Source organism: Phyllostomus hastatus, unplaced genomic scaffold, assembly GCF_019186645.2.
Source record: "Phyllostomus hastatus isolate PE091 unplaced genomic scaffold, TTU_PhHast_1.1 phas_contig_86, whole genome shotgun sequence".
NCBI lineage: Eukaryota > Metazoa > Chordata > Mammalia > Chiroptera > Phyllostomidae > Phyllostomus > Phyllostomus hastatus.
In genome coordinates, this window is record NW_025333977.1 from 32,346,272 (window position 1) to 32,359,229 (window position 12,958).

Genomic DNA, 12,958 nt, shown 5'->3' on the forward strand with positions numbered 1-12,958 from the left:
GTCACAGAGAGCTACAAACCTCAGCTATATTTGTTGACTCCCTGAAGAATGTATTCAACTGCATGTTAAACTTTTATCTCTTAAAAGGCTTTGCAATAAGAAGAAGTCACCGTTTTGAAGAATATTTTTGCATCTTTTAAAAACTCCTACTTTAGCCTTGGCTGGTGTGGCTCACTGGATTGAGTGAGGGCTATGAACCAAAGGGTCACCGGTTTGATTCCCAATCAGGGCACATGCCTGGGTTGTGGGCCAGGTCCCCAAGAGGGGATGTGCAAAAGGCAAACACACATTGATATATCTCTTCCTCTCTTTCTCCTTCCTTTCCCCTCTCTCTCAAAATAAATAAATAAAACTTTAAACAAACAAAAAACACCTACTCAAGTCACCATCCAATGCATTATCCACCTTGATCCACCGAAAGGGTAGTATGAATGATGATCTTTATAATAATTTCTTAGAGGATGTTGGCCAAAGCTTTCCTGATACAGGCTTGTCTCCTTTTATTAGGTGATGACAGTCAGGATCAACTGGCTTTTCCTTTTTTGCCTTGACTCCAAGGGGGCATAGGATCAACATTTATGTACATGTACAGTAGCTGTTCTTGACCGAAATATCTTGATATAACTCTCTTCCTCTTCCTGTCCTTATTTGATACTTGGTTTCCTAACCTGGTTATAAAATGATAGACACAAGACAGGTTAAGGAAAGAATACAAAATACAGATCAAGCCTAAGGCACCTACATTGCAAATAACCTAAATGTTCACCAATAAAGGTTAAGAATTACCACATCCTTTTGGTGAAACATTCTGTATCATTAAGTGTGATGTAGAGTAGTTGTTTTTGAAATGTGGTCCCTGGACCCAAAGCATCAGTACCACCTGGGAACCTGTTGGGCAAATTCTCAGGCCCCACCCCAGACACTCTGAGGGTGGCTTCTGGCAATGACTATTCCAGCACGCCCTGCAGGCGATTCCCATGTACCTGCAAGTTTGAACCACTCATATAGAAGATTCTGAATAATATGTTAAGTGGAATGGGATATTCAGAATTATCTGTCCAGCACAATCACAACTATATAAAAATATATGCAGACAAACAAGATTGGAAAGAGGTGCATTAAAATGTTTGCAGGGGTTACCTCTAAACAATAAGGAATTTTAAAATTTATCCCTTAGTGAGTACATTCTTTTAAGTATTTTATTTTATTTTTAATTTTTGAGAGAGGGGAAGGGAAGGAGAAAAGGAGGGTGAGAAACATCAATGTGCGAGAGAAACATTGATCTGTATGAATCCCAGGGGACTGAACCTGCAACCCAGGCATGTGCCCCAGCTGGGAATTGAACCCATGCCTTTTGGTTCATGGGACAATGCCCAACCAACTGGGCCACACCGGTCAGGGCAAGTATATTCTTTTATAATCATAACCCTCCACCAAGAATGCCATTGATAGGGATGCAGAAATGGAAAGATGGCTAGATGATTGACTGGGAGCCTGCCGACAGGCAGAAGCTGTAGCAGGCGGCTGAGCTGGGCAGGAAGGCCAGTGAACGGCGCGCTCTGCAGGCACTGGATCGGGCGTGGAGGGTGGCCCAGCACACGGGCAGAGGCCACGCGCTGGCGCACAGTACCCACCGCCAGGACGCCGCTGAAGTGTTGTTGTACCTCGTGAAGGACCTCCTGGGTGTAGGGAGTCACTCACGGCCCTCAGAGCGGATGTTCTGTACAGTGCCCAGCACTGCGTCCGGCTCCTGCTGCACCCTCTCTGTGGGAGGCTTGGCGTGAGCCCAGGGAAGGCGCTGCAGCCCAGCCTCCCCACCATGTCCCACTGTCCTGACCCACTCAAGGCTCCCACCTCACCCCACTCCACTCAGCCACCACAGTCCCGTAGTAGCAAGTCCTCTCTGAGGCAGAGCTTGTGAATAAGATTTTTCAGGGTTTGCTCCTCCAGGGGGCACTCGAGGGAAGGGGAAAGACCCAGACTGGAGCATCCACCGTCTGGCAGGTGCTCTGTATACAGAGTCTTGTGGGGTGGGAACTGTGGTCTCCACCTCACAGATAAGACAGCTGAGTGAGGCTGTGATAGAATTATGTCTCTTTTTTTTTAAATCCTCATCTAAGGACATTTTATCATTGCTTTTAGAGAGAGGCAGGGAAAGAGAGAAACATAAATGTGACAGAGAAGCATCGATTGGTTGGCCTTCCCATATGCACTGGGCCAGGGATCATACGCACCCAGACCAGGGATCAAACCTGCAGCCTAGGTATGTGCCCTGACCAGGAGTAGAACCCGCAATGTTTTGGTTACTGGATGGTGCCCCAACTAATGGAGCCATTCTAGCCAGGACCCAGAATTATGTCTTTATTATACTCAGTATATTCCTCTTATGCAAACAAGATTTATGACAGCTTTTACTTAAAATATTAAATATATTCAAGACAGTCAGAAGGAAAGACCCAAAATCTTATGAAGGATAAGGGAAATAATTGGAGATAAATGTACTTACAGTGTCTGAGCTTCCTGTCAGTCAGAATAAGCAGGGAGAAATGATGTGCTCCAGAATCCTCATTCATTGGTGGATCATTTTCCTGCACCACAGTCTGAGAGGGAAACTTGTATGGACTATTATCTAGTAGGCAACACTACCAACAGGGATTTTCTGGAAGAGGTATCAGCAGCTTCCTGCATGCACCCATTTCTGAGGTTTGATCCCAGTAGTGGTCAAGGACAAAGGATTGAAACCGAAGGGGTAGCAGTCTTTCTGTGAGTACATCATGGCCAGACTGGGGTGGGTGATTATGGCCAGGACCCTATCAGATCTAGGAATGGGCAGACAGCATATACCTTCCCAAAGTGTTACTTCTCTTAGCCAACCATTGGTTTTCTTATCTATACATGAATTTCAGTGGTTGTATCACATGGGATGTGGCCAGTCTCGACCAGCTGCTGGGCTTCCGAAGGAAATGTACATGGAGGTTGCTTTGGGCAAAACCCTTCCACTGCTTTCTTCAAGGCTTTGTCCATGTGTCTATGAAGCCTGGTTGGCACTGGGCCAGTCCTGGGTGATGGCACTCCCCTTCAGGAAGTGACTGTGCCGTGGCCGTGGGAGACCAGTTCCTAACCCTGGCAGTTCTCACTTGAGCAGCACCTGGCTTAATCTTCCTAAGTTGAGCCCAGCTGAGAAAGTAGGTGGGAGCTTGCCTGAGCCGAGGAAGAATGCTGAGCTCAAGCCTGAGGGAGAAGGTTCCAGGAAAAGACGTACCCTCCTCCACTCTACCACTACCCGAATACGTACCATCTCCCTAATGGGAGCTCGAAGGATTGGGGATAGTGCTGGAGCTATGCTTCTCATGAAGTTATCAGGACCCAGGTTTTTCAGGATGTATTTATCAATCCGCATGAGTCATAGAATTGTGGCCAGGTAGTTCAGTTAGTTAGAGCATCTTCCTGATACACCAAGGTTGCAGGTTCAATCCCCAGTGAGGGCTCATACAGGAAATCAACCAATGAATGCATCAATAAGTGGAACAGCAAAACCAGTATTTCTCTCTCTCTCTCTTGCTCTCACGCTCTCTCGCTCCTCCTTTCCCCTCTCTAAAATCAATAAAAAAAAAAAAAAGGCTAGGGCCATCCCATCCCACCCTGGATGCGCTCGATCTCGTCTAACAAATCAAACAAATATAAAACGCATTTTATTTTGCTCAGGAATTCAGGAAGGGCTCAGCCGGTGGCCCCTTGCTGATCTAAGTGACAGGAGCTGGGGTGGCTGAGGCTGGAGGCTCTGCTTCCAAAAAGGCTTCTTTACTCCTGCGTCCGACACCACTCCCTGGCCTCACTTTCTCTACATATCCCACCCTCCAGGAACTCTCCACGTGGCTTGTAAACCTCACAGCATGGTGGTCTCAATCTATCTGCACTGCTAACATGGGGGCTGGCTTCTGAGGGGCAGAAGTGTGAGCTACTAGGCCACAGTAGGGCTTTGCGTTGAACTGGCACAGTGTCACCGTATTTTATTGGCCCAAGGAGTCACAGAGCTCACCCAGATTCAAGGGGGTAGGGAAACAGACTCCACTTCTTGATGGCAGGCTGTCAAGGTCACGTGGAAGGCAAGCACGAGGGCTGGGGGACGCTGCCGCAGCCAGGTTTGGGACATACACTCCGCCACAATAGGGTACTGGCTGCTTTTGGCTCTTTCATTGCACTTCTCCACATGCTTTAGTTTTATAATCAGGAAAAAGTCAGTAAAAGAAATAGGGTGCACAGCAGTGCAGGCAACCATCTGTGAAAGGGAAGGTTTCAGTGAGCTGGGACTTTCTGGGCCCCCTTGGCTCATGTCCTTTCAACACTAAGCCCTATTTCTGGGTGATCGACTGGAAATTGGGTAGGAAAGGAGCTGTCACCTCACTAAGCCATTCCCCTAATACTGGGCATTGTTTTCCTGGCTTTCCTAAAGTCATGCCACATAAAGGTTTCTTTTCCTTGATGCCCCTTCTCTGTCTCTTTGGAGCAATTACATTTCTTTTTGCCACGACCAAGAGAATGAAAGTCTACAACACATTTTTTTAGAGATTTTATTTATTTCTTTTCAGAGAGAGGGGAAGTGAGGGAGAAAGAGGGAGAGAAACATCATGTGTGGTTATCTCTTGTGTGCCCCCTACTGGGGACCTGGCCAGCAACGTAGGCATGTGCCCTGACTGGAAATTGAACCGGCAGCCCTTTGGTTCACAGACCAGCACTGAATCCACTGAGCCACACCAGCCAGGGCAACACTGATTTTTATTCATATTCTTCAAGCGTCCATGTGCAGGCACTACTGAAGAGTCAGCTGAGTAGTGTGACACTAAGCTCCGACTATATGTAAAACGTTAACACTTAAGCCAAAAGTTATAAGGTCTACAAAATTAAGATGATTTGCTGCCTTCAACAAATTTAAATTCATGGGCAGAAATATAAGAAAATAGTCAACTAGATTCAGTACAGTACAAGCGAAAAACCTTAAATAGGTGTGTGAGCAATGGGCTGTAGGGACCCAGAGAAATTTGGTTTGAAGAGAAAGGCTTTGTGGAGCAGACAGTATTTGAAGTGAGTTTAACAAGATAAACACGGTTTTGTTTGACAGCGTGACCGAGGGATTCCAGGCTGAGAAAACTGAGAAAACACCGGACTGCTCTTGGGAATGCTGAGCAGAAAAGGAGGGGGAGAGCCAGAGGATGGGTGCCCTGCTGGCCAGGCATAGGAAAACAGGCCACTCTGTAAGCAACTGCCTGTCCCCTGAAGATTTCAGCTGTTAGTCCAGTCTGTCTTTTTTAAAAATTGAATCTATCGGGGGTGCTCTTGGTTCACGAAGCCATACAGCTTCCAAGTGGACGGCCCAACAGAAACACCATGTGCACACCACACCGTGTGCCCAGCGCCCAAAGTCTCTCTCCGCCCCCGTTTCCCCTGCTTCGCCCTCCTCCACCTTCCCCCACCCCCTTCCCTCTGGCTGCCACCCCGCTGTTGTCTGTGTCCGTGCATGTGTATGAAAACATACACGTGTGTTTTTTTCTTGCTCAATCCCTTCACCTTCTTTCATCCAGTCTAACCCCCACTACTCACGGCTGTCAGTCTGTTCCATGTAACCATGCCTCTGTCTCTATTTTGTTAGTTAATTTTGTTCATTAGATCCACACATAAGTGAGATCATATGGTAACTTTGTCTTTCTGTGGCTGGTTTATTTCACTTAGTGTAATATTCTCCAGGTCCAGCGATGATGTTGCAAAACGTGAGTTCCTTCCTTTTTATGGCAGAGCAGTATTCCATTGTGTAAATGTATCACAGCTTTTTTAATCACTCATCTACTTGGGTTGTGAAATATTTCACCAGCTTGCCTTTTCAGCTTGCGTATTGTCAGTGGTAAACATTGTGCAATGGTTCAGAGGGACACCGAGGCAGGCAGACTAGTTATGAAGCTGTAACTACAATTTGAACAGAGGGCGGGAGAAGGGTTGGTGGTGGTGATGGATAGGACCTGGAAGTGACTGAATTTACTGGGAAAGGGCAGGAGAGTTAACAGAAGTCAAAGCTTCTAGCCTGAAGAGTAAGGAGGACAGTAGTACCACTAACTAGGACAAGGAGCACTGATTTCCGAGAGGCTGTCTGAGGCACTGGCGAGATGCCCAGTGGAGGCACTCAGCAGGCACTGGGGACTGGTACCACGGGAGGCCAAGCCCACAGTGGCAGTTTGTCCCTGTACATGCGGCAGTGACAGAGTCCATGCACAGAGAGAAAAGGGAGTGGGCGGAGCTGGGAAAATGCCTCCCTGAATGGGCCAAGCAGGTTAACAGAGGTGGGAAGAGACCAGAGAGACATGAGAACAGGGCAGGACGGGAAGTCACGGTGCAACAGAGAGCTTGAGCAGGATGATGACTGAGAGGCCCTTCCTGCTGACTGCGCTGCCCTCCTGGGCAGCAACTCCAGGGCATCCATGAAAGTGGCCATTTAAGTCAGGGCTGTCCGACAGTGCTGCCTGCGACGACGGGAATGTTCTGTATCGGCGCTGCCCAACACGGCTGCCACAGGCCACATGTGGCTCCCGAGCTCTTGAAAAGTGGAATGAAAATTTTAGCCTGAGAGCCAAGAAGCCACTGTGTTTTCAAGACAGTCATTTACAAAGAGGGCTGGGTTTAAGATGTGATTTTTGCTGATGGTCAGCAGAACCAGCACCGAATAATTAAAAAGCTTTCTTGGTTGCATTCAATACTGGTATTGAGAAACTCTAGGATGATTACTGTTTTGAATGCATACTTAGTTCTCAGTGAATTAGGCCGAATGAATTGGTCAAAAGGGCAATGACATTCTTTGAAGCGTTCACCCTCCCCACGCCCAACCCTCTTACTGGCAGCACAGGAGCTTTATCTGGTGACCACGCGCAGGACACAGGCTTCAGGGACCAGGGCCCACCACGGGCAATGTCGGGTGTACTGGACCCCACACCCCCTGCACCCAACCAGCTCTGCCTCTGGCCCTTCTCAGGCGGAACTCTATCACTGGACATTTAGAGCCAGGCCCCGGTATTCCAAAATCATTCGAAGACATCGCTCCCTTCCAAGAGAACTACATTATACACCAAAAGTTTTACAAAATCCAAAATAATTTTATTCACTTTTTCAGATTTTTGCTTCCACAAGGTGTTCAGCAAACATGCTAAGGCGACAGAATGTCTAGTTGGTCACGACATGCAACGCTGACCATTCAACTGATGACAGCAGCGACCACGCCCACCTGAGCTACTGGCCCCACAGCACGAAGGGGGTTTGCAGGAACACGCCGAACCACACAGCAATCAGCAACCTGAGGTAGGTCTCTTTACAGTACAAAAAACTTCTACACCAGTGTGAGACACTGATTAGCAAGAGCTGCTTAAAAGTCGCAGACTTTGGAGAGGGAGAGAGACGGTGCGACAACTGAGGTGAGAAAAGGAAACAGACCCACAAAACCCTGAACCCTGTCACTGGACTGCGGGGGTGCAGGACCGGGCAAATGAAAAGGTGCCGCTGGGGAGAGCAGCCGTGGGCTCCAGGGCTCGGGACCAGGAGGCCCGGGAGCTGGAGAGCTCTGCACAGTGGCCAGCGAGAGGAACCTGAGGCGGTGGGACACTCCGTGAACAGACTTGATTCTGCTTCAGAAACAACAGCAAAAAGAGGAAGGCAGGAAAGAAGAAACTCCCTCTCGCCGAGAAATGTCACTGTGGTTCTCATTCCTGATGGAGGGAGGGGAAAGGGGTCTGGGGCTTTGCCCCACTGCTCTCCAGACAGAAACGGGGAAGCGACACCAGGACAGAAAGCAGGAGCCCTGAGAATTCACGGCGCGCTGCCCGGCCTCTGGCGGTCCCCCTCCACTCCCCCCTATCTGGGGGTGGTCGTGGGGAGGTGGCAGGGCAGCCGCTGGAGGGCACCGCTACTGCCGCCGTCTTCCTTGTTTGATACCTAGAAAACCTGGCGCCGTGAAACAACCAGCGAGCAAAGAACAATATGCTGCCCTTCCTATGTCTAATAGCAAAACCAGATCTCCAGTACAGCAAACTGTACAAAAATGATAGAAAGGAATTTGCACTGTTATTAGCACAGTGCTTATTTTAATATAAAATAAACGGCTTACATTTTCACTGTAAATATAGGCTATGTACAGAATTATATATAGATATAGCTACACGTATAAAGCTTCATTATAGGCCTCTGATACATTTATAATAATGGTTCCCTGAACCTTTTAGAGTGCAATTAAGAACAAAAACTAAAATTTGTTTACATGAATATGGAATAAATACAATAATCAAAATATGACTCTCCCTAAAAGTGAAACACACAAGCCAATCCTGAACTGCTGTGCGAACGATAAAACCGGGAAAGGCAAGGTTTCGGCAGGACAGGAAGAGCGCCCGCCCCAGACAGGGATGGCGACGCTCCGATGCTGCTAAGGGAAGAGGCTCCGCGGCGGCGGGAGGAGTCAGCCCTTGACAGCGATCTTGTTCTCTGCAGCAGCAAACATGGCGTAGAACCGGGAGCTGTCGTTGGACAGAAGGACCGATGGGGTGTCAAACTCCACCACCTGCAAAGGAAGGAGATGGCATGAGAATGTGCCTCGGGGACACTTGGGCGATTTAGAGAACCCGCTGCCCAGGAAGGGCAGCAAGCCCGACAGCCCCCTGAGGGTGGAAGCAGGGTGGCAATTTGACTAGCCCTGCCATGCCCAAGTGGTTTTTTTTAAAAAACTAACCAGGGCGAAGGGCAAGGCTGGAGAGAAAGACCTCTAGACCTCCTTCCTCTAATTCTTTCAGCCTTAGGTATGAAGGAACTGATCCACAAGACACTACAAGCTGCAAGGGAAAACACTGCATCTCAAGTCAAAGGCATAGCAGGCACATGTCATCCTGTTATGCAAGCTGATCTGAACCTATAGACGGAAAAGGGATAAATGGAGGTAAATGGAGGTGAGGGGCAGACTCAGTCACTGATCCGTTCCTGTGGAATTCTAGGCAGCCGCCAGAAATCACATCATAGTAGCTAAGTGAGCAATATGCTGGCAGAACCTGTCTCCCATGAGTTGGCTGAAAATGCCACATTCTTTCCCAGCCTCCCTTGCTGCAGGACAAAAGCACAAGATACAACCTTGGCCAAGGACATGTAAGGGAAGTCTCCTGGGGTGTCTCTAGGAAAGGTTGTCCTGCCCGACAGAGACAGGCCAAAGGACAAAGGGTCCTTCCGTAGGACTGGTTGTGTGAAGGATGACATTGGCTGCTAGAGCAGATGCTGTACCATGAGGGGCCAGGTAGACACTGGCTTTCTTGAGGGATGGGCAGGTTGTGAGCAGGTAGACATGGGAAAGGGAACAAGAGGAAAGGGAATATTAGGTAGATGGAACTATATGAGTAAAGACAGAGGTGAAAAAGCTTAGGGGATGCAAGACTGCCTACGGCCGACAGCACCTGGCAGGAAAGAGGGAAATGAGGAAGGCAAGCCTGGGCCAGACTGTGGAGAAGCTTGGAGCTGCAGGAGGAGAAGTTTGGCACCACTGCGCAGCTGCAGAAAGCAAACAACACATGGTGGCTGGTCTCAGCACGCCTTGCGCATTTTGTGTGTATGTGAATTAGTTACTAACTAAACACGCTCTTGGATCTAAGTCAGGCGCCACTGTTTTCAAGCAACAAAAGAACAAAAGGTAGCAACAAAAGCAACAAAAGGTAGTAATGCAGAATGAGAACCCAAGGGTGCCTCTTGCTCGGTCCTTTGTTGGGAGGAAACTGTATCACCCCTCCCCGCCCACAGAGCAACCAGACTAGAGCCGCTATGGCTGCTTTCCTGGATGCTGAGATCACGCTAAGATGTCCATCAGCCCAGTCCTCCCAGACAAGGCTACATGCCAAGCCCAGGTCCGTCAGGGGCTCAGTACCTGTCCCTGGGCCAGCACCATAATCCTATCAGAGCCTAGGACCGTATGCAGGCGATGGGCAATCGTCAGCATAGTGCAGTCAGCAAAGGCTTCTCGGACGGTCTCTTGGATCAGTAGGTCTGTCTCTGTGTCCATGGCCGCTGTGGCTTCATCTAGAATCAGAATCTGCCGGAGAAGAGAGGGGAAAGAGATTCTAACTGCTTCCTTAAACATTCTGGTTAATTCAGGTTTCATGAAAATGTATTTTAGCATTTGAATTTTACCCCATATATTGTTTTTTCTCAGTGGATGCACATACGTAAAAATACTGTTTTGTGTAGAACTAATATAACATCAAACCTGTATGTCTGCCTAGATTTCTATAAATACAGGCATGTTCGTACAATACTCATCTAACAAAACAATCATCCTACTTGCTCTGACTGCAAACACAAAGAGTAATCTTTCTGGACCTCCTTCTTCCAGTTTCTAAGGTGAAGGGACTGGATCTGATGATCTGGGTATGTCTTGCAGTTTTAAAATCTTCTAAGTCTACAGTTTCCAGTGCTACAACTACTGGCCAGAGTCAAAGGTTGCCCTTGGGAACTAAAGGCTCAGGGAAGTTAAAAATACAAACAAACAAAAAACACCCATATACCCAAACTGTGTCAAGGTTAATTCAGAAACTCCCCTGGGCATTCTCTTATGAAGTGCCACTGGGCTCAGAGCCAGGAATGCGGCAAGGAAAGGCTGCCCCTCCGGCTCCCTGCTCTTCCTGCCGTGGCCTGGCCCCGCCCCAGCCCCCACCACGTTGCTCTGCCTTACCTTACAGTGACGGAGCAAGGCTCTCGCTATGCATAAGAGCTGCCTTTCCCCCACTGAGAAGTTCTCCCCATTCTCTAGCACTTCAGATTCAAGTTTCAGAGGTAGCTGAGCAATCTAGGGAGAAAGAAAGTAGAAGTTAGAAGGGTAAAAAGTTTGGGGAAAAAAACCCAACCCTGACTTTTGTCAAAAATCCAGTGGCCAAGGTAAATGATCTTGGAGCAGAAGGAATTACTAGCTGACAACCTGGCTCCCCTACAAAGCAGGGGCGGGGTGGTCCTGGTGCGTATCAACAGGACCCACACTTTATGCACCAGGACCCACACTTTCTAGGACAGTCCCTATTTCAAATATGCTATTCTGTTAGCCTCTTACTCTCAAAAGGCCCTGGAAATTCCACTATTTTCATGCCCCCCAATCCAAGCATATAGTGGGCCTAATTTTGGGGCCACTGAAAACATGGTCACGCAGTAGGAGATGGGGGAAATAAACTGCTGTCTTTCTGAAGTGTAAAGCGGTGGTCCATGGCTGTCCCACTTTTCTTTTTGTAAGCTATGCAACCTATTCTTCAAATGAAATTATTTGAGAAAGCTCAATGTAAAAGAGATAAAAGCAGAGGTGGTCTGGTAGCGTTAGGGCAGGGGATCCTGAGCTTGACTTCAGCAGGGACGTGAGGGCCCTCCTCCAGGGGAGGGGAATCTGTCTGTAGATTTGGGCCCCCGGAGGGGGCCTGCTGCGCCGCCGAGAGATCTGTGAATCCATATCCATGCCGCACGCTTTCTGCAGACTCCATAAATAATGTATCTTTTGTATATGTATAGATACTCCAAAATCATGTTATACTGTTATGATTAATAAAATAGAAATTAATCTAAAAGCATTACTGAATTCAGAGTGGCTATCATTCATATCTGCCCAATCAATGGATAGTAAGATGGCAATATGATCGTGGGTGGGGGGAGGTGAGGAGGGGTCAGGAAATAGCAACTTTTATGCCTTTACTGAGCCGTCTGGGAAGCCCTGCTCTAAAGTGTCCCTCCACAGACATCCTGGAGGTGGAGGGACAGACCTGGTTGGACAGAAGCAGCCCCAGCAGGCTGAGGAGTGACCTTTGAAACTGTAGCAAAGCTCATCCTCTGTTTTCTTTTTTTTAATTTATTTTTAGAGAGGGGGGAAGGGAGGGAGAAAGAGAGGGAGAGAAACACCAATGTGTGGTTGCTTCTCACATGTGCCCCCCACTGGGGACCTGGCCCACAACCCAGGTATGTGCCCTGACTAGGAATCGAACCGGTGACCCTTTGGTTTATAGGCTGGCACTCAATCCACTCGCCCTCAGTTCTTTACTTACACATTCTTTCATGTGTGTCCTTTCTAGGGCATCCCAAATCTGGTCTTCAGTGTACTGGTTGAAGGGATCCAAATTTGATCTAGGGAGAAACATAAGAGGACTTTCTCAGCGATCCAACACATCGTCGACCATACTGCTGAGGCTGCCTGGGGCAAGAGTTCAAGCGCACACAGGAAAAGGAGGGCTTCAACCCCTCAGGGTCACAGAGGGCTCATTCCCTAACCAGCCAGCGTGGAAGCTCAGATGCCTGCTTCTGTCTCTGAGAACAGACTTTTTTCTTCATAAAATGTTATTTCAACTTTCATAATACAGATCCATAGAAGAATTAAGAAATACAGATATAAAAATCACAAAGGTAGAGTATGCTCATAAAGAGGACCTGAACAGGCTGGGCTCAAATCCCTGTTCTGCCTCCTACCATCTGCGTGACTTTGGACAAATTATCCCTGTTTCCTCCTCTGTAAAATGGGGACAGAGTGATATGGCTTGGTAGGTTGCTGTAGACATTAGGTGGTATATGTACAATGCCTGGAACATGGTGGATATTCAATAATTGGCAGCTGCTAAAATTGACAAGGTCCATGTGGACACATTAGATGCCTTGGTTCCAATGTTTGGTGGCTTTCTGACTCATATATTCAATGTATTTTGCAAGTGGCACAATAGTCCCAGGATCAGAAATTGTTCTGATAAAGCCCTATCTGTGCAGCGTCTGGATGGGGAGGATCGCTCTCCACAGGCATGCTATCTAAGAAGGGCCCTCTTAATTCAAGAAGATCTGACTTGCTAATAACCTAAAATGGTAAACTTGTCTTTGTTTTTATTTTACTTTTTAATCTTGAGAGTATTATTATTAAAGCTGCAGACAGGGAAACAAG

General features: G+C 47.9%; 1 protein-coding gene across 5 annotated transcripts in view; it reads right to left on the reverse strand.

The window, feature by feature from the left end:
• Positions 1–7,126: 7,126 nt before the first annotated feature.
• ABCC5 (ATP binding cassette subfamily C member 5) overlaps positions 7,127–12,958 on the reverse strand; it is a 77,871-nt gene continuing 72,039 nt past the window's right edge. For all 5 annotated transcript variants that reach the window (XM_045850919.1, XM_045850920.1, XM_045850922.1 and 2 more), the window contains 4 exons: positions 12,081–12,159; positions 10,736–10,849; positions 9,932–10,096; positions 7,127–8,590 (listed from right to left, as the gene is read on the reverse strand). In XM_045850919.1, the coding sequence (XP_045706875.1) occupies positions 8,489–8,590; positions 9,932–10,096; positions 10,736–10,849; positions 12,081–12,159 (460 nt within the window). In that variant the 3' untranslated portion in view covers positions 7,127–8,488. The remainder of the gene's footprint in view (positions 8,591–9,931; positions 10,097–10,735; positions 10,850–12,080; positions 12,160–12,958) is intronic.